This window comes from Petaurus breviceps, unplaced genomic scaffold (assembly GCF_028583685.1).
Source record: "Petaurus breviceps papuanus isolate PSGF00001 unplaced genomic scaffold, PetGlider_PUasm1.0 90903, whole genome shotgun sequence".
NCBI classification, from domain to species: domain Eukaryota; kingdom Metazoa; phylum Chordata; class Mammalia; order Diprotodontia; family Petauridae; genus Petaurus; species Petaurus breviceps.
Genome location: NW_027187376.1, coordinates 3,137,261 through 3,164,814, shown reverse-complemented (window position 1 = coordinate 3,164,814; position 27,554 = coordinate 3,137,261). Strand labels below are relative to the sequence as shown.

At 38.5% G+C, this 27,554-nt stretch overlaps 1 protein-coding gene across 1 annotated transcript in view; it reads left to right on the top strand.

Moving 5' to 3' along the window:
* Positions 1–304: 304 nt before the first annotated feature.
* The window catches only part of XRCC5 (X-ray repair cross complementing 5), a 131,942-nt gene continuing 104,692 nt past the window's right edge, over positions 305–27,554 (top strand). The window contains exons 1-11 of the mRNA XM_069075187.1: positions 305–470; positions 3,477–3,590; positions 4,372–4,555; positions 7,200–7,248; positions 8,251–8,373; positions 11,666–11,857; positions 15,961–16,075; positions 19,905–20,043; positions 22,389–22,501; positions 23,607–23,669; positions 25,010–25,147. Coding sequence (XP_068931288.1) covers positions 450–470; positions 3,477–3,590; positions 4,372–4,555; positions 7,200–7,248; positions 8,251–8,373; positions 11,666–11,857; positions 15,961–16,075; positions 19,905–20,043; positions 22,389–22,501; positions 23,607–23,669; positions 25,010–25,147 — 1,251 coding nt within the window. The 5' untranslated portion in view covers positions 305–449. The remainder of the gene's footprint in view (positions 471–3,476; positions 3,591–4,371; positions 4,556–7,199; positions 7,249–8,250; positions 8,374–11,665; positions 11,858–15,960; positions 16,076–19,904; positions 20,044–22,388; positions 22,502–23,606; positions 23,670–25,009; positions 25,148–27,554) is intronic.

Below are 27,554 nucleotides of genomic sequence, written 5' to 3'. Positions count from 1 at the left end.
AGAGAATAATTGTTGAGTCAGGTAAAGAAATGGGAGTTTAGAGGTAATCTGGAAGGAAAGCAGACATTGAGGATCATTATCTCATTTACTTCGTTTCCCGGGGTCTCATTGCAGGGGAAGGGAAGAAAGATAAGGAGTTTGCTAAGAGTAGTTGGGTGGGTCAAGGCTGGGTTGGGTACCGGAAGTTGGGTGAGGTAGGGTTGAGGAGAGGGGAGACAAAGCCCAGTACGCATGCGCGGCTCTCTCGTGCAGCCCCTGCGCTTCTCTCCTTCCTTCTCCCGGGCACCAGTTTCCGGCTCTCCTCTTCCAGCCAGCGCGCCTGCGCCCTAAGTCTCCCTTCCTTTCCCTGCCCCCTCACTCCCTAGTCCGAGGCTCTTCCGGAACTGAAGTTGTAGTTTCGGTTCCCGCTCGAAAAAGACGGAGGGAAGAACCTCGCGAGAGGCGGCAAGATGGCGTGGTCTGGGAATAAGGTAGAGCGAGTCCAGGGAAGGGAGCCTCGACGCTCCCTTGGGGCTGCTGCGGACGCGAACGGGGGTCGGGCGGGCGGGAGGGTCAGGGCCTTCCTGGTGGCGCTGGAGCGCCGCTTCTGACGGGCCCCGGGAGCGTCTGTTCTTCCAACCTCGGGCATAGTCCTAGGCGCTGGTGCGGGGCGGAGGACAGTCGGGGGAGGGGCGGGGCCCTAAATCCCGACCTCAGTGTCGTATCTTCCTAAAGCTGGCGGGACTGGAAGCGGGGGCTCCTAGCTCTGTTTGTGACCAGGACCCCTTCTCAGTCATTCATTCAGTCCGCAGGCGTTTATGAAGAGCCTGCAGTGTGGTGTGCTAGGCTCGTACGCAAAGAAGGCCCCTGCCCGCAGGGAGCTCGCTCTCTTTCGTGGTACACCACAGAGACAATCGATAGAATGCGTTTAAGTGCATAAAATAAGTAGGATTGCAAAGGAAGGCAATTACCCAGAAATGGATTATGTTGAAATATGATGCAAATATATTAAAACCTATTATATTGAAATGCGATTATATGGAAGCGTAACTGAGAAGTATTGCATTGTGTCCTGTTGAAATAGAATTGAAATGATTACATTGAAATAGACCTGAAATATATTCTACTGAAATATGATTACATTGAAACATGTTGACATGTAATTGAAACATATTACATAATTGTTGTGTTGAAATGTAAAATATTTTATATAAAAAAAACCAAGATCACAGACCCCTGCTTTAGAACCCCCAGGAGATGATCTCTAAGCCCCTTCCATTTCTTAATTCCTGCAGCTCATAGCCTGATGGTTTGTGCTAAACCTAGCGGTTCTTCTGCCCGCAGGTGCAGTGTGGCCAGATTTTCTGATCGAAGAAGGTCCCGGGATGCTTAGTTTACGTTAGAAAAGATGGAAGAGTTAGGGGTTGGGAAGACTGGGAGAGAAACACAACCTAGTTGTTTTAAAGTACAATTACAAAACCCCCCAGGATTTGGAGTCAGAAAATCTGTCTTTGAAGGGTAACTGCCACTAACCAGTGTGACTGTGTTCAAATTACTCCACCTCTCTGGGCATTAGTTTCTTCATCTCTAAAAAGGAGGAGGTTGTCGTAGGTCACGTGCTTCTATTTTGAAATCTTTTGATCCCTATGGGTCTCCGAAACAAGAGGGATCAGAATTGTTCACCTTGGCTTTCAGAGGGCAGACCTGGTCTAGAGGGTGTAAACTGTGAAGAGGTAGATTTTGACACAAAAATGGAACAGGGTGTCTCAGTGGTAGTGAGTTCCCAATTAAAGGCTATCAGTCACTTTGGGGGGGGGGGCGTGGTATTGTGAAGGTGATTTGTGTGTGATTTGGTTTAGGTAGTTTCTGACGGTCCTTCCACCTTGAGTGAGTCTCACTGATTCTGTCCAAGACCATAATATTTTTTTCTCTAACTTTTTTTTTCGATTCACAATTAGCTGTCTACCTTTCCATGTGCTTTAAATATATCTTGAATGTACCTAGTTATTTACATGTTTTCTCTATTAGAGAGCAAGAACTTTTTCCCTTTTCCCTGATTCAAAGCAAGTGTCTTCAATAAAATGCTGGTTGATTAATGGTGTTTGGAATGGGTGTTAATAGGAAAGTCTGGATGCCTTTTCACATCATATTCCTGTAGAAAAAAAAAGGAATAGGAAAAAATTACCTCAGAACCTACTTTTTATTTTTTTTAAATAAAGAATATACCCACTAAATGTAGCATTTTCTGGCAGGTTGTCCAGGAGAAACTCATGCTCTACACCCTTTGTCAAAAAGCTCTAATAATGGCTCAGAAGGCTTGAGCGTATGGCACCTGTCAGTCCCTTCAGAGTCACTTTGCCACTGTAGTTGGGTTTATATAGTCGCCAAAACATAGAATGATATAGTTGGAAAGAATTTTTTAGTTGTCAAGTCCCATTCATTTTTCCCTTTAAGGAGGTATTTAGGGTTCATTCATTAAACATTTATTAAATTCTTACTGAGTGCAAGTCACTGGCTAGGAGCAGAGTATACAGTCTAGGCTGTCAAGGAATTGATAGTCCAATGGGCTAGGGGAAAGGTAACACGGATGCACATAATTACGTGTGATCTCCTCAGCTCCTATGGATTCAATCATCTCCATGCAGATGATTTTCAGTCTTATTCAGCCCTGATTTCTCTTCCCCCACAATGGGGCAGCTAGGTGGTGAAGGGGACAGAGCACTAGGCTGAGAATCAGGAAGACTCATCTGCCATAGTTCAAATCTAGCCTCAGACATTTTACTAGCTGGGTGACCCTGGGCAAGTCACTTAACCCTGTTTGCCTTGGTTTCATCATCTGTAAAATGAACAGGAGAAGGAAATGGCAAACCACTATAGGATCTTTGCCAAAAAAATCTCAAAAGGGGCCACAAAAAGTTGGACACGACTGAACAACAATTTCTCTTCTGACCTCCAGTCTCACATATCAAACTGCCTCTTGGAAATCTCCAACTGGATATACCTTAGATATCTTAAAACTCAGCATGTCCAAAATTTAACACAAAATTTAAAAAATTTCCCTCAGAACCCATCCCTCTTCCAGACTTTTCTATCTCTGTCCTTCAGTCACTCAACTCAGTCGCAACTTTATTATAGGCCTTCATCACGTCCTGGAATATTTTAATCACCTCCTAATTGGTCTATACCTTAAGTCTCCACACAGCTGCAAAGCAGTTATCTTAAGGTGTGTAGTTCAGACCGTAATGAAATCTTAGACCTTGAAGTCCTAAAATTAGAAATTTAAAAAAGATGACTTTTTAGATAGATTTCTGAAAGAGTCAGGTTTATTATGAGTTCTCTGTGATAAAGATAAAAATGTCAAGAATTTGTGTCATTATTGTGTTTACAAATGTCAGTACAAGTTTTTAAGTGACATAAGCAATAGGCAGATTTCTTCTAATGGTATTAGTTGTATGCAGCTGGACATCTTCTAATAGCTTTTGGGATTTTCCTTTCAGGCAGCTGTAGTGCTATGCCTAGATGTGAGCTTTAACATGCACAACTCTTTTCCTGGTGAGGAGTCTTCATTTGAACAAGCCAAGAAGGTGATGACCATGTTTTTGCAGCGTCAGGTAACTATACCATTGTTTTCTACATTGTTATGTCTGCTTAGAATGCCAAATAAACAAACATAACTAGAAAATTTTGTTAAGGGGTCAGTTATGGAGAAGGCTAAGTCAACCTTAGTTTAGCTTTTTCAAAGTGATTTTTTTTTTTAAGCAATTGGGGTTAAGTAACTTGCTCAAGGTTACATGGCCAGTTATTTCTGGGTGTGGTTCTAAGTATCTGAGCCCGGATTTGATCCCCAGGTCATCGCAACACTGGGGCCGGTGCTCTTACTCGCTGTGCTACCTGGCTGCCCCTCAAAGTGATTTTTAAATGCATTATCTGACATGATCCTCATAGCAACCCTTAAGCAGACTGAATCACAGACACAGTTATAGCTACCCTTTTTTACCTGTTTGAAATCTAACTAAAACAACATTAGTAATTAAATGGTTGAGGGAATATTCTTTGGTTCTGGCTGTGTTTTTTGGTTTGTTTTCACATCACCTCTGAATACTAGCTCATAATGAGAATTATAGGATTTGGATAAGTTGAAAACCACTCAGAGCTATTTTCTTAGACTTGTACTTAGAACCATGTTTAGATTGGGGACAAAATTAACTTAAAATCTCAGTGGAATAAAGATATTGCCATCAATGCTTTGCTGCTAACAGAGGCCATGTTGTACAAAGGGACATGGTTATCATTTCCTCTGACATCAGACTAAAGGTTAGATTTAGCATGTGTAAAAACTGCATTTTACAAATCATGTGCATAATTTAGCACCTTCATTTTTTTTTTCTTCAGGTGTTTGCTGAGACTAAAGATGAAATTGCTTTAGTTCTTTTTGGTACAGATACCACTAAGAATGACCTTGCCAGTGGGGATCAGTATCAGAATATTACTGTACACAGACACCTAATGCTACCAGATTTTAAATTGTTGGAAGACATTCAAGGCTCAATTCAGCCAGGCTCTAGACAAGCTGACTGTATCCTTTTTTCGTCCACAAGAGTACTTTGCTTTAATCTGCAAGAGTAGAAAGCTGGGTGATGAGGTGGTTGCCATTGGAGTCATGGCTCAGTGTGAAGAGGCTTTTGGTTTTGAGGGCAGTGCTGGTGATGGAGAGGATACAAAAGAAAGACTTCACTTTGGAGTCAGGAGGACCAGGCTGCTGATTCCAGTGTTGGTTCACTACATGTGTAATTCTGCCATTTAGGAGTGCGGATCAGAACTGGAAGGGACCTCAGAGGTCATCTCATCTAATCCCTTCATATTAGATAAGAAACTTTAAATGCCAGAAATGCTAAGTGTCTCACAGGTCAGGTCCCAACTTCAAAAAGCAGTGAACTTTTCATGATACCATGAAGAACTCCAGTCCTTCTGGTTCTTAGTTTCCTCAAAAATGAGGACTTTTGAATTGGAGACCTGAGTTCTCTTCTAGTTCTAAGTACACAATTCTACATTGTTTATAATATTTGTCTCCCTATATACTAATAATGCATAGGTTGGTAGGTTAAGTTGTACAGAGAAAGGACCAAGACAGTAAGAGAAGGCTGAAGGGAGAGAAGGATGTATCTGGAAAGTATTTCCTGTTAATCTCTCCCAGTTTTTTTCTAAGGAGTATAGCCCTTATTACGCTAAAGAGTAACTCTGATGTCTATATTTATGTATGTCTCCAGCGGGTCATCTTATAAGAGCATCTTTTAAACTGTCAGCAGGAGGAATTGTAGTACAATGTAGTACAAAAGAGCTGCCTCTTTGTTCTCTCAGAAGCACGAAGACCTAAGTCCAAGTTCCAGCTCTGACCCGTACTGGCTTATGACCCTGGGAATGTCATTTGACTTTTCAGTAACCCCAGGAGACTCTAAAACTATAAATCACAGAATGGTTGAAGATCTGCATAGGTAAAAGAAATTTCCTCACTGGGAGTATCTGCTAGTAATAAAATCACAGGTTCAGACAAGAAAACCTCCTCTCAGTAATATTATGCTTCATCACTGGGAGGTGCTGTTGTACTGATAGTGATAAGCCAGAACTACTGCTGTCTGGTAATAATGTTTCTTACTCAGTAAAATCTGCAGTATTCAGGAAAGAGAAGTTCTTTAAACTTAGGTTGTTTCCATAATTTTCCACTTGGTGAATAAAGTATATCAGATTAGCATCAAACTTAACATAACCTTAAGTTTTCCTGTGATCTTTAAAAAAGAAATTATATTATTAAACTTCAGTGGAAAGCCTGTTAGGCATGTTGGCATATTACAAAGCACATATTGGATCCACTGATCATCAAATTCTATCTTCTAAAACACCATTCTTCTCAGGGAAAATCTAGGATTGTGCTGCCTGTTGTAGTGGGGATTTGTTGGCCCCTCCAGACCAGTGTTGATGAATACCATATTCCATCCAGTGCTATATACATATTGTACATCCCTCCAATAGAATGTGGCTCCTCGAGGCGCAGTAAGGGCGGTTTCCTTCAAGTCTGTATCTTCAGCACTTGCCTAGCTCCTGGGCACTTAGTAAATGCTTATTAGTTGATTGCTATCATTATCTAAAGGATGTTTCCTGAAAAGATAGGCACCTACATAATGCAGTGGATAGAGCGCTGGGCCTTGGATCAGGAAAACCTGAGTTTGAATCCTGCCTCAGACGCTTACTAGCAGTGTGACCCTGGGCAAATCACTTAACCCTGTTGGCTTTATTCTCCTCATCTACAAAATGGGGATAATGATAGCATTTACTTCCCAAGGTTGTGAGGATCAAATGAGCTAATATTTGTGAAATGCTCAGCACAGTGCCTAACACGTAGTAAGTGTTAAATAAATGTTAGCTGTTGTTGTGTTATCATCATCAAATTGCTAGTTTTGTTAACTGATTGTAAATGAGTCATCTATAAATTTTTGGGGAGGAACCATTTGACCTCAGTTTACTCCTCTAAGTTTTGGGGGGGGGGGTCTTTTAATTTTTGAGAATGTAAGTTAGAATCCCGTGTGTACCCTGCCCATATATTTAGGTTCTTTTTTTTTTTGCAGGCTCTTTTTAAAAGTTTTTTTTTAAAGACTGTTCTCATATGGCTGCCTCCCTATCCTTTTAACAATTGTTTCTGAAACCTTTTCCAGTTGTTTTTCTATGGAAGTGTGGCAGACTGGATTGTGTGCAGTACTTCAGCTTTAGGCACACTGCAATTTTGAATAAAAGGTTTTCCGTTTTATTGAATTGAGTTGGATGTGTTCTGTTGTGAATGAGGCTGCCCTGCATGACTGTGATGATAAAACTCAATTTACAGCCAGGGGTCTCTAAGTGGTAGTTCTTCCACATAGGGCCATGCGTAGGGAGGTGGTGCAGTGGACAGAACTTCAATCATTCAGTACCTTTGTGACTCTGGGAAAGCTCTTCAGCCTCTCCAGTCTCAGGTGCTCATCTATAAGATGGGGATAATAACAGTACCTACCTGACAACATTGTTGGGAGAATCAGTTGACAAATGTAAAAAGCTTTTTGAACCTGACTTAGACACTATGTAAATGTCAGCTGTAACTACATAACTCAGACTGGAAAATAACTGGGAAATAGTTATATATTTTCAGGATGAAGGAGTTGCTTGGTCATGCCTTTTTCCCTTAACTGAATTAGTCCTCGATGCTCTGATTGTGTGCATGGATGTGATACAAAAGGAAACCATGTAAGTATTGGCAGCCAAGGGGAGTTGGGGAAGCCATTGGAAGATATTTTAAGTCTTTCATAGCAGGGTGGCAATTAATTCTTTGTTAACCAAGTAGCATGATTACTTAGCTCTGGGTGTGTTCACACAAAACTCCATTGGTTACTTCATTACAAGGTGTATTCAGTATTTAGTTTGTTAAGGTTAGAGGACTGTATAGCCACGGAGAATATCCCTGGAACATGAAACTTTTGGCTTAACACACAATTGTTAATAAGCCATGTCAGTAAATGTTGTGATTCAGGTGTACCTGAGAGGATGATGGCATGATGTGGAGGAAAGAACATGATGTTGAGACTGGGGAGACCTGGGCTCTATCACTTGGAATCTCAGGGTCTCAGTTTCTTTATTAGTAAAATGAGGAGATTGAAATCTCTTGCAGATTTCAAGTTTTGTGGCACATGTTCATGTAGCCAAATCTATTTCACTGCCTTGACATGCTGGTGAATTGATTTTTGCAATTAATTCTAAAGGCTGCCATCATTTTCATTCCTTACCTGTCCAAAGGAACACTTATTTCCATGAAAGGACAAAATGGAGGATTCTCTTTCCTATCTGCCATTAGTTAGTAGCACCAGAAATAGGTTACAAACTGGATTCACCTCTGACACATGTTCTTAGGGAGCAGTGGCTGTTGGGAGGAGGAAGCTAAGAGAGCTTGTTTAGTCACATTGACCATGTTTCTTATTAAGTGGAAATTGGAACAATATTTAAGGCATATAATCTCTTCTTAGACACCCAGGAACTTCTTCCAGGTTGAAAAAAATGATACTTTACTGGGACCCCTGTTTTATACCTTTAAGAACCCCTGTTATATACCTTTAAAAACCACCAGAACTATTAAAACCATATTAATTTCATTTTGATTTACTTCTTTGGTCTCTGAGTAGAACAGTTTCTCCCAGTCACTTTCCTAATAACATAGGTAATTTTTTCCTAATACAATAATTTTCTCTCTTCTAGTGGAAAGAAGTTTGAGAGGAAACATATTGAAGTTTTCACTGATCTGAGTAGCCCCTTCAGCAAAGACCAGCTGGACATTATCGTCAGTAACTTGAAGCAGTCTGGCATCTCCCTTCAGTTCTTGTAAGAGCGTGGGTCTAACATATCAAGCTAAAACTCGTCCTTGGAGAAGTCCCATGATATAGGAATAAGATGGTAAATCCAAGGAATATAAATCCTTTCCATAGTCTCCAATACATCCTCTCCTGCCGCTTTTATATTAGGAGCCAGCATGTGGCTTATTTACCATGCTTTGGAATAAGTCAAGAGGCAGAAGAGATCTTGTGAGAGACTATCTAGTCCATCTTCCTTATTTCATGTAAGCATGTCATACAGGGAGATTAACGACTTTTTAGAAATATTTCTCAGGATTCTTGTTTTAGAGAGAAAATTTCCAGAAATGTTGAAGCCATGGAAAAACAGGTTTTGGAAGATTTATTTCAATGAAAATCAAGAAAGGAGACTATGGGGTGGATCTGAAAAGATGGAAATTTGGGGGGGGGGAAGTTGTAATACATGTAATATTTTTTAAAACTTTGTTTCCAGTTCTAAAGTTAACTTATTAGTTTAGAAAAATAAAAATGTGTTATGACTTGCTTTACTAATATAGTTATACTGTCTTTTTAGAAAAATAAATAAAGACCTAGGAAGGGGGGGAAAAGTAAACTGAGGGAAAAAATATTTTTCTTCCATCCCTCAATTTTGAGGAGGTAGTCAAATAATGCCTCACAGCACAGTTCTCAAAGTGTGGTCTTTAGACTTCTGAAGGGACCTGATACCTCTCATGGAACCCAGGTAAACCAGGTGGTAAAAACTATTTTCATGATAATAGTAAAATATTATTTGCCTGTTAAAATATTTTTCACTTTTCCAACCATATAACTGTTTGAAGTTGGATTTTCTTCATATACTTCAGTTACAACAATGTTTTATTGCAACAGATTGCATGCACAGGTGGCTACAAGAGTCCAGCTCATTTCTGTTAAGCCATATAGTAAAGAAATTTGCAAAAAGTATGAAAAAGAATTTTATTCTCATTAAATTTTTTTTGTTTTAGAAAGTTATTTTTTGAAACAAATGTATTATTTGTTTGCATTAATAGCTTTGTTATTCTCAAACTTAATAATATTTTAAGATTTTATCAATTTAAATTTCCATGTTAAATACCAATAGCCATCGCCTACATAAACAAAATCTCTTTGAGGTCTGCTTAAATTTTTTGAGAGTATAAATGGGTCCTTAGTAATTTTTAAGAGTGTAAAAAGGTCTTGAAACCAAAAAGTTTGAGAACTGCTGCCTTAGAGGAACAAAAGAGCTTTCTCCCCCCAGAAATCTGTAATTTCTTGTCTCATAATAACTACTATTAAAACTCACATAGTGTAGTGCTTTAACAAAAAAATTATTTTATAATACCTAACAGTTCTGTTAAATAACTTCCTTGTTCTTGACCTTTCTGGTGAGAAGAGGTCTAAGAGATTGTGTTTTGTTGGAATCTACTGGAGACTCCTGCATTTATGGAGAAGTGCTCTCTGCCTATAATGGTATGGTATCTGTTCCACATAGTTGAGGACTTCTCTTCTTCAGATTTCTTAAGGGTAGTGAGGATAGTTTCTTCCTATAGGTTTGTAAAACTGTCCAAGAATGTACTTCAGAGAAATGGAGGGCTGTTGAAATGACATTCTTCTTTTCATTGAGTACAAATTTCCCTAACAATTCAAGAGCTCCACTTGGCTTCATTTTCCTGTTGATCTTTGGATGCTTTTGCATGGTTAAGGAGTCTGAACCTTCTGTCAAAATCATGTTTATTTTGAAAAAAATATTAATTCAGGCATTTATCATGTGCTATATACTTGTATAGTATATCTTATTAAGGTGACAGAGAATACCCTATTATGTGTAGGCTTTAATTTTGTTAGAGGCAATAAAAGTTTCCACCTTTTTAGAGCATTAAAGCTTACAAAGCACTTTTCCTCACAGTAACACTGTTCATCATCACAGAATGTGAGAGTTGGGAGGCACCTCAAAGGCCATCTTATCCACTAACTATAACTGACCAACAATCTCCTTAAACATCCTTGGCAAATGGCCATATTTAGATGTTTATTTTACTTTGTTTTAAAATGTTTTTAAATACATATTTTTATTAAGACTATGATAATCTTCAATGAATGTTTCCATTTGCAAAAGACAGAAAAAGAGAATGTCATTTAAACCCATCAACGTACCAAATACAACTTATTTTTTTAAAGAACACATCAGCTTGAATATGGCAGTACCAGCACTGCCCTTCTTGTTCATGTCCTCATCCAAACTTCTTTTTTGTTCTCTTCTGGGTATTTTTTCCATGTTTTATTGACATTCATTTCTCTTTTTCCTCCTCCTTGACTAACTTTGCTGTGAAATGTAAAAAAAATTGCTAGAGAGGAAACATACTTGCTGGACTATTTTTCTGATCCCATTTATCTGAGATGGGTCTTCTCATAAATCATAATCTTTCTCCTTTTAGTGAAAATATCTCATGTAAGAGAACAGATTTTGGAGCTTCCTGGCCTTCCACATCCCATTTTTTGATTTCTTTATAAAGGCTGAGGAAACACACACTAGACTTTGAATAGACTTGTTGCTCTGATGTGCTTTTTGATCCTTCTTAGCTGCTTCAGGAAAGGTTCCTTCCTGATGTTGGAGAGAGGGATAGTTTATGGCAGGTCTGTGCTTTATTCACTCTGTTCTCTCCTTTTGATATTTCAAGTCTTAACACAATGTAACCTTTTGGGGGCAATTTAATTTAATTTTGGACAATAGATACTTCCCAAAAAGTCCCCCACAAACTCTCTGCAAAGTATATTCCCTGAAAAAGAAAGTTATTGATTATTAACAGAAAAGAAGCCTATGTCCTCTAACTTTTGATCATGTTTTATTAATATTAACTATGGAGTTTGACTCAAGTTTTGTTGACATCATTTGCTATTTTTGTTTACATTGTTATGGTCATTTTACTTATATTTTTCTTGCTTTAGTTTCTATGTACCCTTCAAGGCCTTCTAGTTAAAATGGTATATTATTTATAACTAATAAGAATAATGATGCAGCCTTAAAATACCGTATGGATGTTTAGTTCATGTGAGTTGATTTGAAAGGTTGGTGGTAAAGTGTATGTGGGAGGTGAATTTTTGGACTTATTGACAGATCACTAAGTAACCCCAGTCCTAGCAAATCCAATTCTGACTCCTACTTCTTTTATCTTACACATGTGGACTAAAATTACTATTCAAAAATGGAATCGTGCATTTTCTATTGATAGAAATGAGTCTGTTTTGTTGTAGGAGTTCTGTTTTTGTGGACATAACAGTTATTAATACTGTTCTTTGCCTTACAGTCTTCCTTTTCCAGTTGATGAAGAAGATGGGGCTGGGGATACAAGTGATAGAAGCTTTCACTCTGAGAGACACAAACCATCCCTTCCACAGAAAGGACTCACTGAGCAACAAAAAGAAGGTGTTGGTGTGGTGAAAGACATGATGATGTCACTGGAGGGGGAAGATGGTCTAAATGAGATTTACTCCTTCAGGTAAGGGAACAGGAGACTTGATTGATAGCAAGTTATCTAAGATCTGGATTTGTCTCCATGACTTCCTGGATCCTTTTTTTTGTCATTATTTGAGCCAGAACTTTTATTTCTTTGCCTTTTCCAGAAAAAAAAAAAAGAGGTATGATATGCTTTTAAATTTGTGGGAAATTTATGAATGGCTAGAATAGATCCTCTGTTTCTTTTGGATTGTCTATTTTAATTGAATTTGGAGATGTGCAGGTATCATCCCACACACAATGGCAGAAAGCTGCATAGGAGGCACAAAGATATTGTCTCCCCCTCCTTCCTATTTACCTCCAGTGCTTTTCTTAGTCCCTTCTGTTGGTGTGCCCACCACCTAAAATGACCATAGATATGGAAAGTTATACCAAATATTAGATCCTATATGCTTTTTTAATATAATCCTCATATATTAAATGGTTTATATCATTTTGTCAGTTGATGTAATGATGTGAATGTTTGCTGGCTGCGTAATAGTGTTTTTTAAACTTTAGGCTTTTAGACCACGTTAGGTAGGTAAACACATGCTTACAATCCTTTATTTCCACCCATAATTGCAAAGAAACATAACTAATGGTAAGCATAATACTGCTTTTGCTGAAAGACATATCACTGAGTGACAGCATAAGAAAATTGTAAATATCCTAAACAGATTTTGATGCATCATATATCAAAATAGTTTTTCAGTTGAGCTAGACTCAGTGATGTGATGGTAAAATGTTTAACAGTGCTTAGCACAGTGCCCGGCACATAGAACACACTTAACAAGTGCTTACTAAATTATATTGAACAAACTTCTCTCTGAAGAAAGATGTGTATGTAGGACACACTTTTAAGTTTAATCTGCATTGTTGAAATTTTCTCCATCACTTTATTAATTCTAGACCATTAACAAAACAATAAATCAAGTCCGGATTTGTAGCTACTATTTGTAGTAGCTGCCAGTTTCCAAGGTGTAAATGCTGATGCTGAAAATTTAACAGTTGGTTCCCACAGGTCGCATTGAATTAGTTCCAGCATAGCCCTGACGAATTCTTTAAGATCCTCTGGGGTTTTGTTTTTTTTAATAACAAAAAAGGAAATCCCCCTGAATGAAAACTTTTTCTGAACCTTTGTAGTTAAATCTTTTTTTTTTTTAAGCAATTGGAGTTAAGTAACTTGCTCAAGGTTACATGGCCAGTTATTTCTGGGTGTGGTGCTAAGTATCTGAGCCCGGATTTGATCCCAGGTCATCCTGACTCTGGGGCCAGTGCTCTCACTCACTGTGCCACCTGGCCGCCCCAGTAGTTAAATCTTTTAAAATTGTTTTAAAATGCTTACTACTAATGCTTACTACCAAACCTCACTTTTAAAAAATTCTTACTTTCTGTTTTCTTTTATTCAGTCGATCAATAATCTCTACTACTTAAAGCTCTACTACATACCAAGCACTGGGCAAAGTTCTAGTGCTAAAGATACAAAGAATGCAATGATCTCTGCTCTCAAGGAGCTTACATTCTGAAACTAACAGAACTACAGATGTCTTACTCCTGCAGTAGGTCATTTGCTATCTAGAAGTGTTTTGTAATGAGGAGCACAGACCCTTCATTTTATTAAGATACTTCACGACGATATCTGTTTTCTTGTAAATAAGCCATTTTGGGGGGTGTTGTTTAAATTAATTTCATTTCCATTCGTACTTAGAGGTTTTGATTTTTGAATTCACTATGTTTTGCTTGTAAATGCACTTACAATTTTGTGAGAACTATGCAACTGTTAAAATATTGGTAACATAACACACTGTATATTTCAGAATCATTTCAGAGTAGACTCAAGTTGCAGATCCATATTTCCATTTCTTCTGTATTTTGGATTTGTATTCATCTACATCTTTGGGTTATTCGTTTCTTCATCTTAGCCTTGTTTATTAAAACTTCTTTCATGTCTCTTCAAGACAAGAATATAAATGGATACCACTTATTTTATATGCGTTATACTGAGGCATACTGTAAATGAACTGAATGTGTATCATACATTATTAGGCACATTTACTGACTGACTTTCAACTAGCAAAAAATCAGGGGGTGGTTGTTTTTAATCACCATATTGATTTCGGTCTACCCTCCAGTTTTTCTTTATGTTGGCTAAATCATACATGCCTTTTATGACCAGCAGAAAGCAACATTCTGATACTACTGGAATCCTTGGACTGTTCGAAAATTCTAGGTTTCTGTAGCAGTTTGAGAATCATTGTCTAGAACTGTTTATTTCATGTGACTGATGGGAAGGAAAAATGAAATAAAAACTTAAAACCTTTCATATAAATAAGTTTCTCTTATACTACTCACCGACAGAAGAATAGTTACCTACCTTGTTCTATATCCCTACAATTATAAATACTGCTTTGGTTCTCAGTCAGCTATGTTAGGTTGACAGACTAGCTAATAAATGCTTGAGTTGAAATTAATTAGAAGGTGCTAGAAGTAACTTAGAGATGTTTACTTAAGGATGTGCAGGATCAAGTGGAAAGCAACAACCCCTGTGTTCCATTCCCACTGACACATATGATGGCCCCTCTGAGTGTAGTCAACTCTGAGCCTTAGCTTCCTATTCTCTGGAGGGTGTTTTGGCTCCCCAGTGGTATAAACTATGTCGAAGGGTTGGTTGGGAAAATATTGGCAGTGCACTTAATGTCTTATTTCTTGGGACAGCCTTGTACAGATCACCCTAGGGGAATCAGGGAGGATAAAGACAGAATTTCAATGAGGATGTGACTTATCTCTAGGATGAATAGTACATACCACAGTAGGGATTCTGGCCTCAAGCCATTCCCTGCTAATCCATTGACTGTTAATCCATACTGTTCTTCTCTGTGGGTCCTCTTTCCTCCCCCCTTGGCCCCACCAGTCAGTCCTGGAGACCTGTACACCAGCCAGGAATTTAGGCTTAACTCCATTTGTAAAACATTTGCAAGAGTTTAAATTCTAGTGTCATCCCTGGGGTCTCAGGTCTGCTCCGGATCCCCAGAGGCCTTGATCTTAGAGCCAGCCCCAGGAAATAGCTGTGATGTGGCTCTCAAATGGAATCTCATTTCCTCAGGTTATTTACAGGACTGAGAAGCTACTTTCCAGGGTGCCAGCCATTTGCCTATTTGTTTTATGTGTCAGATAGTCCTTCATTCCCTCTCTAGATAAGTAGCTTAAATCATTTCACCTTTTTCTAGGTCAGTTTTCAGTTTTAACACTGTGTGTATTGGACCATTTGTTACCTTGTCTCATCACTTATTGAGGGAGCTGCCAAGATAGAGACCTTGTCACTAGCTCTCCTATGACTTAGGAGCTTTGTGGGTAAGGGCCCCCATTTTAGAAGGCAGCCAACTTCTTCCTTTTTGGGGAAATCATATAGCCCCTTTTCTTGTTTTTGTTTTTCCATGGTTTGGTAAATACTTGTAACTCTTGCCTGAAAGAATTATAAATATTCTTTTCTTGTACCCCAAGGCTAAATAATGCAGTACTAAGCTCCTCATCCTATCCCATACCTCTTCCCCTTTATTTAACTACACACAGGCAGTAAAGCATCAGACCTTTTATTTAAAAGACTTAGAATTAATTGAATCATAAGGTTATGCTACTTTTATAGGGGTGGGGGTGGGGGGGCAATACCCAACCATTTAATTAACTAAAGATTTGTTGGAGGCGATTGCTTTAGTACAATATCTCCACAACATATCCTGTTTGCTTTCTGGGGCCTTCCATCCCTCATTCCCACCACATCATGTCTCTGTTTTAATTCACATGTAATCATATGAAGAAAAATTATAGGAAAGGGCTGGATGGGGGAAGAGAGTGAGGTCAATCAGGACATTCAATTCATTCTCCCCTGAGCCAGTCTCTGTCACCTCCTGGCTCTTTCCCAACCAGTGGCTGTTGTTTTCCTGATGCCTCCTGCTATTCTTCTAAGAATATTTATTACAATATTTATTACAAACAGAACACACTGCTTATTCTAGAAAGCCCAGTGCATTTTCCAGAATAAGTTACATTAGTTTTTTTGCTCTCGAGTATCACACTGTTGTCTTTATTACTTTTTTTTCCATTACTTAGTGAGAGTCTGAGGCAGCTGTGCATCTTTAAGAAAATTGAAAGGAGACCCATGCCCTGGCCCTGCCAACTGACCATTGGCTCTAATCTGTCTATAAGGATTGTGGCCTACAAATCAGTAAGTAACAGAAATAGAATGTTCAAAGAAATGACACTGTGCCTACCCTATGGTAGATATAACTGTTCATGTATACTTAATTGGTTATTTACATGTGAATTATTTCTTCCTCTGCTTACTGATCTTGAAGCCTTGCTTTTGGATATCTCACTATTCATTAAAAATAATCTCCTGAGAGTAGGTGTTCTTTGTAGCTACTGGGTAAAAGGCTTGGTGGGGAAGGGCTCTAGTTGGTTCAAGTAGTTTGTGTTCATTCTCAGTCATTTTTAGATATTCGCATTCTTTCTATATCTGTGCAGATAATTTAGACCTGGTGGAGGTAACAGGATTCAGAGCATTAAGATCCCTCAGAGACCATGTATTCCATCCATCAATTTTCTCATTTGTCAGATAAGAAAACAGGCTCCAAGGAGTTTACAGAGTTTGCCCATGGTTACATGGGGAGTAAATAAGAGAACTAAGATTTGAACCCAAATTTTCTGATTCCAAATCTAGCTTTATTTGAGGAACATCAAGGAGGTCTGCATTGCTGGCCAGTAGAATTTGTAAAGGAGAACAGTGGGAAATAATGTTGGAGAGTTACTGATGCATTCCTTACTCCGGGACAGGACTTTTTCTTCCTTTTTCTGTTTTTGGAGGGATGGGGGGGCAGTAATTAAAATCATGCAAATAATAAAGTTTACTTTTATTTTGGAAAGTTATCGGTATGATACTGAGAAAATCTTATCAATTTTTGGTTTGGGTTCTCAGCAAGAATTCCAGAACCTGGCTATAATATTCCTAGGAGTTTTCTTTTGGGGATCTTTTTCAGGAGGTGATCAGTGGATTCTTTCAACTTCTATTTTAGCCCTCTGGTTCTAAAACATCAGGGCAGTTTTCTTTGAGAACTTCCTGGAGGACGATTTCTAGGTTCTTACTTTGATCATGGCTTTCAGGTAGTCCAATAATTTTTAAATTATCTCTCCTGGATCTATTTTCCAGGTCAGTGGTTTTTTCCATGAGATATTTCACATTGCCTTCTATTCTTTCATTTGTTTGGATCTGTTTAACAACATCTTGATTCTCATAAAGTCACTAGCTTCCATTTGCTCCAATCTAATTCTGAAGCAATGATTCTCCTCATTGAGCTTTTGAGATTCTTTTTCCATCTGGCAAATTTGGCTTTTTAAGGCATTCTTCTCCTCATTGCCTTTTTGAGCCTCTTTTGCCATTTGAGTTAGTCTGTTTTTTAGGGAATTATTTTCCTCAGTCAGGATGTTGAGTCTCATTTCATAATTTTCTTGCATTGTTCTCATTTCTCTTCCCAATTTTTCTTCCACTTCTCTTATCTGCTTCTTAAGGTCTTCTATGGCCTGTAACTAGCTTGTATTTTCCTTTGAAGCTTTTGGTGTAGGAGTTCTGACTACGCTGTTTTCCTCCTGTTCCATGCTTTGCTCCTTTTTGTCCCCTAAATAGGAGTGTAATGTTGGAATCTTCTGTCTGCTTTGTTTCCTTTGCCTGGTCATGTCACCCCTCAGTCACTTGGCCCCTAGGCTTTTTGCCACAATAGGACTCTGCCACCAGACAGGGGAGCTTTTGTCCCAAACGCTGGGGTTTTCTCAGCTTCTGGAGGTTTTAGATGGGTGCCCTCTCTGAGGTCTCTACACACTCTGGCAAGCTGGACACACACCCCAGGACCTCCACCCTAGACTGCAATCCAGATCCAAGCAGGTTAAAGCAAGAGCGATTACCCCTCAGACTGGTGCTTGGTCCCCCTACATTCTGCAGGCCAGGAGCTGAAGCTACCACGTGGCACTGGCTGGCTGTGCCAGTGTCTCAGCGGTTTCTCGCCCCGGGTGCAAAAGCCACACACTCCTACTTACTGGGTCCCAAAGTCCAGACTGCACTGACCTCTCACTTTGTTCTTCGAATCTATGTATTGATAAATGTGGAAATGGCCACAGCTGCTGCTGATTTGGAGTCCCTCTGGTCAGTCCCGCCCTGGGGCTAAAACGTCGGCGTGGGGCTGGGCCTGGCTCGGCTCCCAGAGCGCTGCACTGGCCTATTCCTGCTGGCCTGTCAGGCCGTCGTCGGTGGGAGGTTAGCTTCTCTGTGTCATTTTGTGGGTTCTGCAGCTCCACAGTTTGTTTAGAGTCCCCTTTTTACATGGATTGGGGAAGGTGGAAGCCAGAGCCGCAGGGAGGTCAGGGCTTCTACTCCACCATCTTGGCTCTGCCCCTTGCTTGTTTTTTTTTTTTTTAATATCCAAAGAAAGATTTCCAAAGTGCAGAAGTCTTAGAAGTAGTCTTTATGTCATTTCACATACAGACTTTCTTGTTTGAGTATTTCTGAGAATCAGCAACATAGGCTTCTCTTCCAGGCTTTCCTTACTGAGTTGATTAGAAAGTGACTGTCCCCACTAAGGGCCCTAGACCTGGGAATACAGGTATGTCTATTCATAGTTACACATTCAGCACCTTTAGAGAGCACTGAAAAGGCAGAAGAGGTAAGCTCTACCCACAGAGATTGTAGTTGTCAGTGCCTTTCTACTTGCTTTCCCCCATGCCTACAATGCATATGTACCTCACCTCCTCTACCTTTTAAAATCCATTATTTTCTTTAGAACTCTCTTCTCAGAGGTAATTTTCTACCTGAAACCTTAACTGTTTGCTCTGACTGCTGGTGACCCCCCCTCCTCTCATTAAGTTATTTTATATGGGGGCAGCCAGTAATAGCACCAGCTCCGGTGTCGGGATGACCTGGGGATCAAATCTGGGTGCAGATACTTAGCACCACACCCAGAAATAACTGGCTTTGTAACCTTGAGCAAGTTACTTAACCCCGATTGCTTTAAAAAAAAAAATTACCTTATATGTGTTTTGTATTTGTATCTTTATTTTTATATAAAAATTGTCTTTCCTGATAGAATGTAAGTTCTTTTTTTAACTGTATAATCCCTAGTCCTTAGCACAGAGTTTGACTCAAATGAGGCCCATCATGAATACCGGTTGATTGATGATAAAATGAATTTTAGTTGCCTCTGACACCTGCTCTCTTATGTGTGTCAGTAAATGAAATAGCCAAGACTTGGTCTGATCATTTCTGGATTGACCCAGAGATCCCAGTTCTAGGTGTGTACCCCAAAAGGATAAAGGGAAAGGATGCCACATGTGCACCAAAATATTCATAGCAGTATTTTTTGTAGTAGCAGAGAACTGAAACAGAGTGGATGCCCATTGATTGGGGAATGGCTAAGCACATTGTGGCATGTGTGCAATGGAGCAAGATAAAGAATTTGAAGAAGCAAAGGAAGATTTCTATGAACTGGTACAAAGGAAAGGGAGTACCAGTCAGAAAACCATTATACTCAGTAACTGCAAGGATGTAGAGAGAAAGAATAACAACCACAAAAAGCCCCAGTGAAACGAGTTATTGTGTAATGAAAATAATCAACCTTGACTCTAGAAAAGAATTGAGAATATGTACCTCCCTCTTCATGTCAGCGGTGGTAAAGCTTATGGGTGTAGAACCTTGTGTATACTGTCACATGTGCTTATATGCATTTATTATTTATTACATAAATTTGTTGAGTCACCTTTTTTTATCCTTTGTTATCTCATTGGGTAGGAGAGGGAGAAGGGTATATTTGGAATCCTAAGGTAAAAATTAAATAAATTTAAAAAGATAAATACTAAACAAAAAGAGGAAACAGGATACTACAGTAGTTTGTTTGGATTGTGTTTTGGAACCAAAGAGAAGGCTCTAGATGTGTTTCTCATAAGGATCAAAATTGCGAGGTTTTGAAGATTTATAATTGTTCCCTCATTTCTACTTTTCTTTTGGAAATAAGGTTACGCAGGAGAAAGTAAAAAAAAGTTGGACAGTTGTAGATGCTAGAACTCTAAGGAAAGAAGATATACAAAAGGAAACAGTTTACTGCTTAAATGATGATGATGAAACTGAAGTCCAGAAAGAAGACACTATCCAAGGTATGTAGTTACTGCCTTTTCCCTTGTCATGCCAAGTGGGATCAATATTTTAAAACTCTGCATCAAGTAGGTTTTACTCAGTGTGGTGTGAGGCAGGTTAGGATTTGTATTATGAGAAGTGAATGACTTGAAATGTGGCATTACATCCTTCAGTGGGCTTCAAGCAGTCTACTTCTCTGAGTTATGAGAGTGTAGAAATTTGAAATAAGAACTTAACCTGGCCATTCACCTCATCCCTTGGGTCTTGGACTGCATGACTTGTATATTCTGATGTTCTGTCTTCCTGACTTTTAAGTGCCCAAGGAATGGATTTCATGCCCGGTTTATTTTAAATTTTGAGACCCACTTGCTAAGAGAATGCTTGTATTCATAAGACTTAAATAAATTTTGGCTTAACTTTCTTTTTCTCTTCTATGATGAATGTTTTGTATAAGTAGATTTCTGTGGTTTCACTTCCAATCAAATTGCTTCCTAAGTTAGTTTGAGGGACAGTGAAAATAATTTACTTTGATTTAGTGTTTTGTATTTGTTAGGGTTCTTAGAATCATATTTATTAGTCCTCATTTGATCTTCTATATCCATCTAAATGGAGAGCAACCCTCACCTAACCCTCCTCTTACACACCAGGAGGGTCTAGATGACATTTAACTGGTAGAATTGCTTGATCCCAAATGAATGGTTAAGATAGAGACATGGTTCTTAGGTGTATGTGTGTTTATATGTATATATGCATGTATATATGTCATCACTCTACATTTTCCAAATTCCATACTTGTTTATAAATTAAAAAACAAAAAAATTCTTCTGTGCTCCTGGGAACCTGTAGCATTGACTTTTTCTTCTTCCTGCCTGGCCATAGACCCCATTTTTGCCATTCTACAACTGTCCATTGCTGACTAATCTTTCCCGATGTGGGGTCCAGAAGCAGAAAGTCTCACTGCAGCTTTGTCTTACCCTCTTATTGCCCTCAACTGTTATATCTCTGTCCCTGTACCCCAAGCCTCCTAACTTCAGATGGAGAGAATGAAGGGTAGGTGAGTTCATGTAGAGACCAAAATAATTATATATTTTTGTGGATGTTCTGTGTTCCTCGACATGTCAAATACACCACCACCACCAAACCCCCCCCCCCCAAAAAAAAGTTATAGAGCTACTTATTTGATCTTTAAGTAGGTTAGCCAAAAATTATAAGATGATCCTAATTGGGTTCCTGTTAAAGTTAAAAGATTGACTTATGACACGTGGTAAAATTAGAAAACCATTTTGCTTAGAAATTTGTGCCATGAACTATATTTCCTAGCTAGATTTTGGGTTTTTATTTTAGATTTAGTCCTCAGTTTAGTTTTTAAATTACTAAAGACATTTCATGGAACCAGGAGCTTGCTTCTTTTTTAATTAAAAAAAAATACAACAGCAGAGTGATATTAACAGTCACTGTGATCATAGATTCCACCCCTAGACATCTAGTTATCTTGTTTCTTATAGTTGAGCTGTGACTGCTGTTCATTTCTCCATCCAAAGCCATAAGCATCTTATGGTGACACTGTACTCTCCTCCGACAATAGTGCTTAAAAGAAGGACAATAACTTTCCCTGAGGGAAAGTCTATAAGAATAGAGATGCATATTTAATAAGAAAGCAAGAGCCTGCTTTTATGAAACTGATGTAAGTAATTAAAAAGGGAAAAATATATGCAGCATTACTCCAGGAAAAAAGAAAGTGTGTGTGTGTGTGTGTCTGTCTGTCTGTCTGTGTGTCTCTGTGTGTCTGTGTATTTAGTGGATAGAAATCTTTATTAGTATTATTTATTAAGTAAATTATCAGTTGAATTTTTAAAAAAATGAAAGTTTTAGATTTTTTTTCTTTCAAGTGTCTGGCAAGCTGTATTTGTTTTTAAGACATTCTGTACATTTCCTACAGACACCTTTTGTGATATGTGTCTCTTGATTTGTGTAGAAGTGCATTTCTGTTATGTTTGCAAAGCATGCTTGTCCTGTAGTCTACTGAGGCTTATCTTTGAAGTATAACTTTACATACTGTGTTTGCTTCTTTGGTTTTCTTTCAGTCCGGTAGTCATTAGGGTAACGAACTATGGTATAGAAGGTGCTACTTAAGAAATAGGACTGTGTTTTTAGTGGTCTGTAAGATGTCCATGCTGTTTATGGTGAGTATGTATGAGTTTTCTTTTTTTTTCTTGGTCATAGGGGAAAGTAATTTGATTTAGATACCAGAAAGCAGAATGTAGCTCTGGAGTATGTATCATTTGTTAATGTATATATAGGGCTGATTTCAGTTTGTGAAAAATGTAGCCCCATTTGTCTACTAGATGCTCTTCTTGTTTTCCAGGGTTCCGCTATGGGAGTGATATCGTTCCTTTCTCTAAAGTGGACGAGGGACAAATGAAATACAAAACAGAAGGAAAATGCTTCTCTGTTTTGGGATTCTGTAGGTCTTCTCAGGTGCGGTATTTTTTCCCACATTTGTGTGCAAAGCAAGTTTAAGTTGTTTTCCTAATGGCTCGTTGAGATATTATATTTACCTATCATTAATACATGGGCACTTCAGTCTTCCTCTAATGCCTCATTGGGGCATAGAAGTCACCCAGAATTCTTTAGTCCTGTCAGACTGCAGAGTCAGATTATAAACTCTTCATGCACAAATGATTCCATCTTATCTTTTCCCACAGATTGTCCCTTTTACCATTCCCACTCTTTGTAATCTTCAGGCTCTTCCTTTCTGATACCATGTGTTCATTTCAAAGACCAGAGAGCTGACTGGGTCATCAGTTATGGAATTAAGCTAGCTACACTTACCCTTTAACCTTCTAACACAAGAGTTACAGGATAAAAGTTGGTCTAAGAGTAACATGTTTTTAGACCTCCTCTTTTGGTGTACAGAGATTGGTATCCTTGAAATAGCTCATACTTGCAAAACTAAATAATAAAGATTTCTATCCACTAAATACACAGATACACAGAGACACACACACACACACATACACACACACAGACTCTCCCTCCCTCCCTTTTACTGCCACGCTCCCAGAAAGAGTCATGTAGATTTACTACCTACTTATTTCTCAACCCTTTCAAGGATTATGAAAATTGTTGGCTTCTAACTCCAAACTTTGTAGCTTTTACACTGTTGACTACCGTATCTCCCAGACCCTCTCCTTTCCCTTTTCTTTGGGGACATTGCTTCTTCTTGGTCCTTCTACTTATCTGTATCCTTTCCTGTAAACTTAACCAACACCTTGGCCTGTGTGTTTCCTAGGATTCTATTATAGACCCTCCTTCCTCCATTGTTCTCCTTTGCTTCTGTGTGTTTAAGCATCATCTTTCTGTAGATGAACTATACATCCAGTTCTTTCTATCCTGAAGTCCTGCCCTGCATCATTAAATATCTTCTGGATGTCCTGGATGTTATTTTTTTGGCTAATATTCTGTTTGGTGGAAGTAATGTGAGTAGAATTTCTTGGTGCCCAGTATGGTTAATAATGTACAAGATCACTTTTTCATTTGCTTTAGATCAAAAACCACATTTCCCCCAATTTTGTCCTTGCAGGTACGCAGGAAATTCTTTATGGGAAACCAAGTTCTAAAAGTGTTTGCTGCAAAAGATGATGAGGTGAGATAACTTTAAATCTTTGGACCATAAAAATAAATTAGGTGTCATTTTGTCAAAATGATGTCCTAATTGAAAAAAAAAATAACTCTTGCCTTTCCCAATATCATTGGCAAATCCATGTGACCTTTATCAAAATGGCAAAATTATAAATGGAATCTGTTATGGTATAAGCACAGACACTGGGCATATAGAATCAGATTTGTTAGAGCTAGAATGAGGAAGTTGACATAGATCATCTTTTAAATCCCTTCTAGTTCTTAATTGTTTATTATTCTGAAAGAATGGATATTTCTAGGACAAATGGTGAAAACAACTTTCTTTTTAAAAGTGTTCTTATGGATACAGAATTTGAGGTCTGTATTTGGATGAGTAAGCCCTTTAAGGTTCACAAAGCACTATTACAAGTACAAATGCTTAGCAGAGTGCCTAGCATATAGTGGGCATTTAATAAATATTGATTGATTGATTACTAGTATTATCATCCACAGTTTACACATGAGAAAACTGACTCAAAGGAGCCAGCTGATTTGTCCAATAAGATTATAAAACTATGAAATGTCAGAACTGGGAATTGAAACTAGAGTTTTTTTCTTATTCTTGGGTCCTGCTACAGACCATGGAGTAGTCATATAATCTCTTGGTTGTCTCACTTGTTAAACTGGAATAAAAGTATTTTTACTACCTCCCCCCAGGGGCCTAGTGTAGGAAAGGGATTTTTTGAAAACTTTGAAGTGCTTTGTGACCCAAGGCAAGTCGTTAGCTTCTTTGGGACTCATTTCCTTCATCTGTAAAATGTTGAGGTTTCACTTGACCTCTGAAGTTCCTTCCAGATCTGTATCTGTGATCCTGGGAGAATTTTCGTGTTTTAACTTCCAGAAAGTCTTCTCTCAGAGTAGGAGTTCTATGATTCTGTGATGTGCTAGGATTAGACTAAAATGATCCAGACCAAGAAGATTTAAAGGGGTATTATAATGATGGAAAAGAAAATTTGGTCCATAAAGAAAAAAATTTCTTAAAGTAAAATTTAAAGTAACAGAAATTGCCCTTCCCTCAGGATCCTGCCTTTGAGTTTTAATTCTTGTGTGACCTAACTTCCCTTTTTTTTAATCTCATTTTTTTCATGTGTAGAATGTCAGTGTTCTCTTAGATGACCTATGAGGTCCCTTCCATCTCCAGCTCCTATAGCACTGACACTGGCCAATAGAAGGCAGCACAGAGTACACTCTTTGTAGTCACTATTTCTTACTTCTTTGACTCTGACATGAGAATGAAAAGATGTAATGTGATAAACCTTCACCCTTAGGACAAGTGCTCAAGAACCTGTGGCTCTCTCTTCCCAGGCAGCAGCAGTGGCGCTCTCCTCCTTGATTCATGCGTTGGATGAATTAGACATGGTAGCCATCGTCCGATATGCGTATGACAAAAGATGTAATCCCCAGGTTGGCGTAGCTTTTCCTTTTATCAAGCAAACTTATGAGGTAATAGTTAAATTAATACTCTGGTCAGTGCTGTTCCTTCTTGATCTCCTAAAAAGATTTGTACAGAGTACTTAAAATAGAAAGGGTATTTTAAAAAATTAATTGAATTGATGAAGTTAATGACACTTCAGTATGTTTCCTGTTTGTGCTATAATTTCTCTGTGAAATGGGGAAAATATTGTATGCCTGATGGTACATTATAAGAATTTTACAAAGATGTGTCTGAAAGTTTTGTGGGATAATTGAAGCCAAGGCTTTAGATATGATAAATGAATTGTGTTTCTATAGGAGGTATTACTAATAAGTGTCTTCAGTTCTTTTTTTCAATTGATAGTTATCAAGAATTCTTTATTTTCTTCTTCCTACCCCACTCCCCCATCCACTGAAAAAGGATAGAAATAGAAGACCCCCTGTATCACATAAGTACAGCCAAGCAAAACAAATTCCCACTTTAATCATGTCCAAGAAAATGTTTATTTTGCTATTAGTTTATCATCTCTGACATGAGGTGGGTAATTTTCTCATCAGTCCTCAGGAATTAGGGTTGAGCTTTTTTTACAATATTGATGTTAAAGTATGAATTGTTTTTTCTGATTCTCCTTCCTTTATACCACTTCATACAAGTCTTTCTCTTTGAAACTGTCTTTTTCCTCATTTTGTAAAGCACGGTAGAATTCAATTATATTCATATTCCAAAGTTTATTTAAGCTCTTTCTCAATAAAGGAGCACCCTTTTACTTTACTTTTTTGTCACCATAAAAAAGAACTATAAATATTTTTGTACACTTTCTTTCTTTGATCTCATTGGGAAATTAGCCTAGCAGTGATATTGCTGGGTCAAAGGGCATGCACTATTTAGTTAGTTTGGGGATATGATTCCAAATTTTTGTTTTGCAGAATGGTTAGATCCTTTTACAGTTGTACCAACATTGCATCAGTATATTTGTTTTCCCACTACCCCTCCAACGTTTGTCTTTTTTTTCTTTTTGGTCATTTTTGCTAATCTAATAGGCATGAGGTAGAACCTCTGCATTGCTTTAATTTGCATTTCTTTTATTATTAGCGATTTGGAGCATTTTTTGTCAAATATCTATAGATAGCTTGGCAGTTCTGAGAACTGCCTATTCTTATCTTTAGACCATTTAGCAATTGGAGACTGGCTCTTATTCTTATAAATTTTGAATCAGTTCCTATGTATCTTGGAAATGAGTGTTATCAGACAAATTTGCTGCAAAGATTTTTTTTCCTTTGTTTAACTCTTTCACTTCTATGCTGTATTGGATTTGTTTGTGGAAAACTTTTTAATTTTATGTAATTAATAGCAGTGATCTCTTACTTGCCAAATCTGATGATTTCTTCTTAGGCCTCAGCCTTCTTGACCACACAGAAGCCTTTGATACTGTCATCACCCTCTTCACTTGCATATTCTCTCCATGTTTTTGGGACTCTGCTCCCTCCCTCCTGTCTGACCACTATTTCTCTGTCTCTTTTGCTGCATCTTCCTTCAGGTCACACCCACTAACTATCCTGAGCCCTCTTCTCTTTATACTGTCTACCTAGAGAGGTTAGGTCTAAGGATCAACTCCAGTGGATTCAATTATCTTTATTTAGATGATTCTCAGTTCTGTTTATCCATTCCCGACCTCTCTCCTGTCCTCCAGGCTCACCTCCAGCTGCCTTTTGGACATTTGAATGTGCCATAGATATCTCAAACTCAGCAAGATTGAACACATTGCCTTTTCTAACAGTCTCAATGTCCTCCTGGTCATTCATTCATGCTCACAACTTGGTCGACATATTCAATTCACCCCCATTTACTCCACGTGTCCAGTCTGCCCCTTTCTCTCCTGAAGCACCTGCTGGGTTCTGGGGAAAGTGCAGTTAGATAAGTTACACTCCCTGCCCTGATGGAGCTTCCCATCTGGTTAGGAGATAAGATAATGTCCATCGATAATTGTAAGAAAAAGCAAAGGTGTGATCACTGTGTGAGAGAAGCAGAATGATAGGCTAGGTGAGGTGTGAATACCAGTATAATGATAGTAGCATTTATATAGCCCTTAAACTGTGTACCAGGCACCATGTGGAGGGCTTTAGTTATGAACTCATTTGATCTTCACAATAACCCAGGGAAGTGGGAGCTGTTATTTTCCCATTTTTCAGATGAGGAAACTGAAGCAAGCAGAAGTTAATGGACTTGTCCAGGGTCACACAGCTTGTAAGTGTCTGAAGTCATAGTTGCACTCCAGTCTTCCTGACTCCAGGCCCAGTGCTGTATGTGCTGTGGGCCCACCTCACAATGTGAAGGCAAAGCCTTCCAGGAGGAGGTAGTGTGTGAGGTGGACTTTCAAGAAATTCAGCAGCAAAACAAGAAGAGACTATTCCTGGAACAGGAAACAGCATAATCACA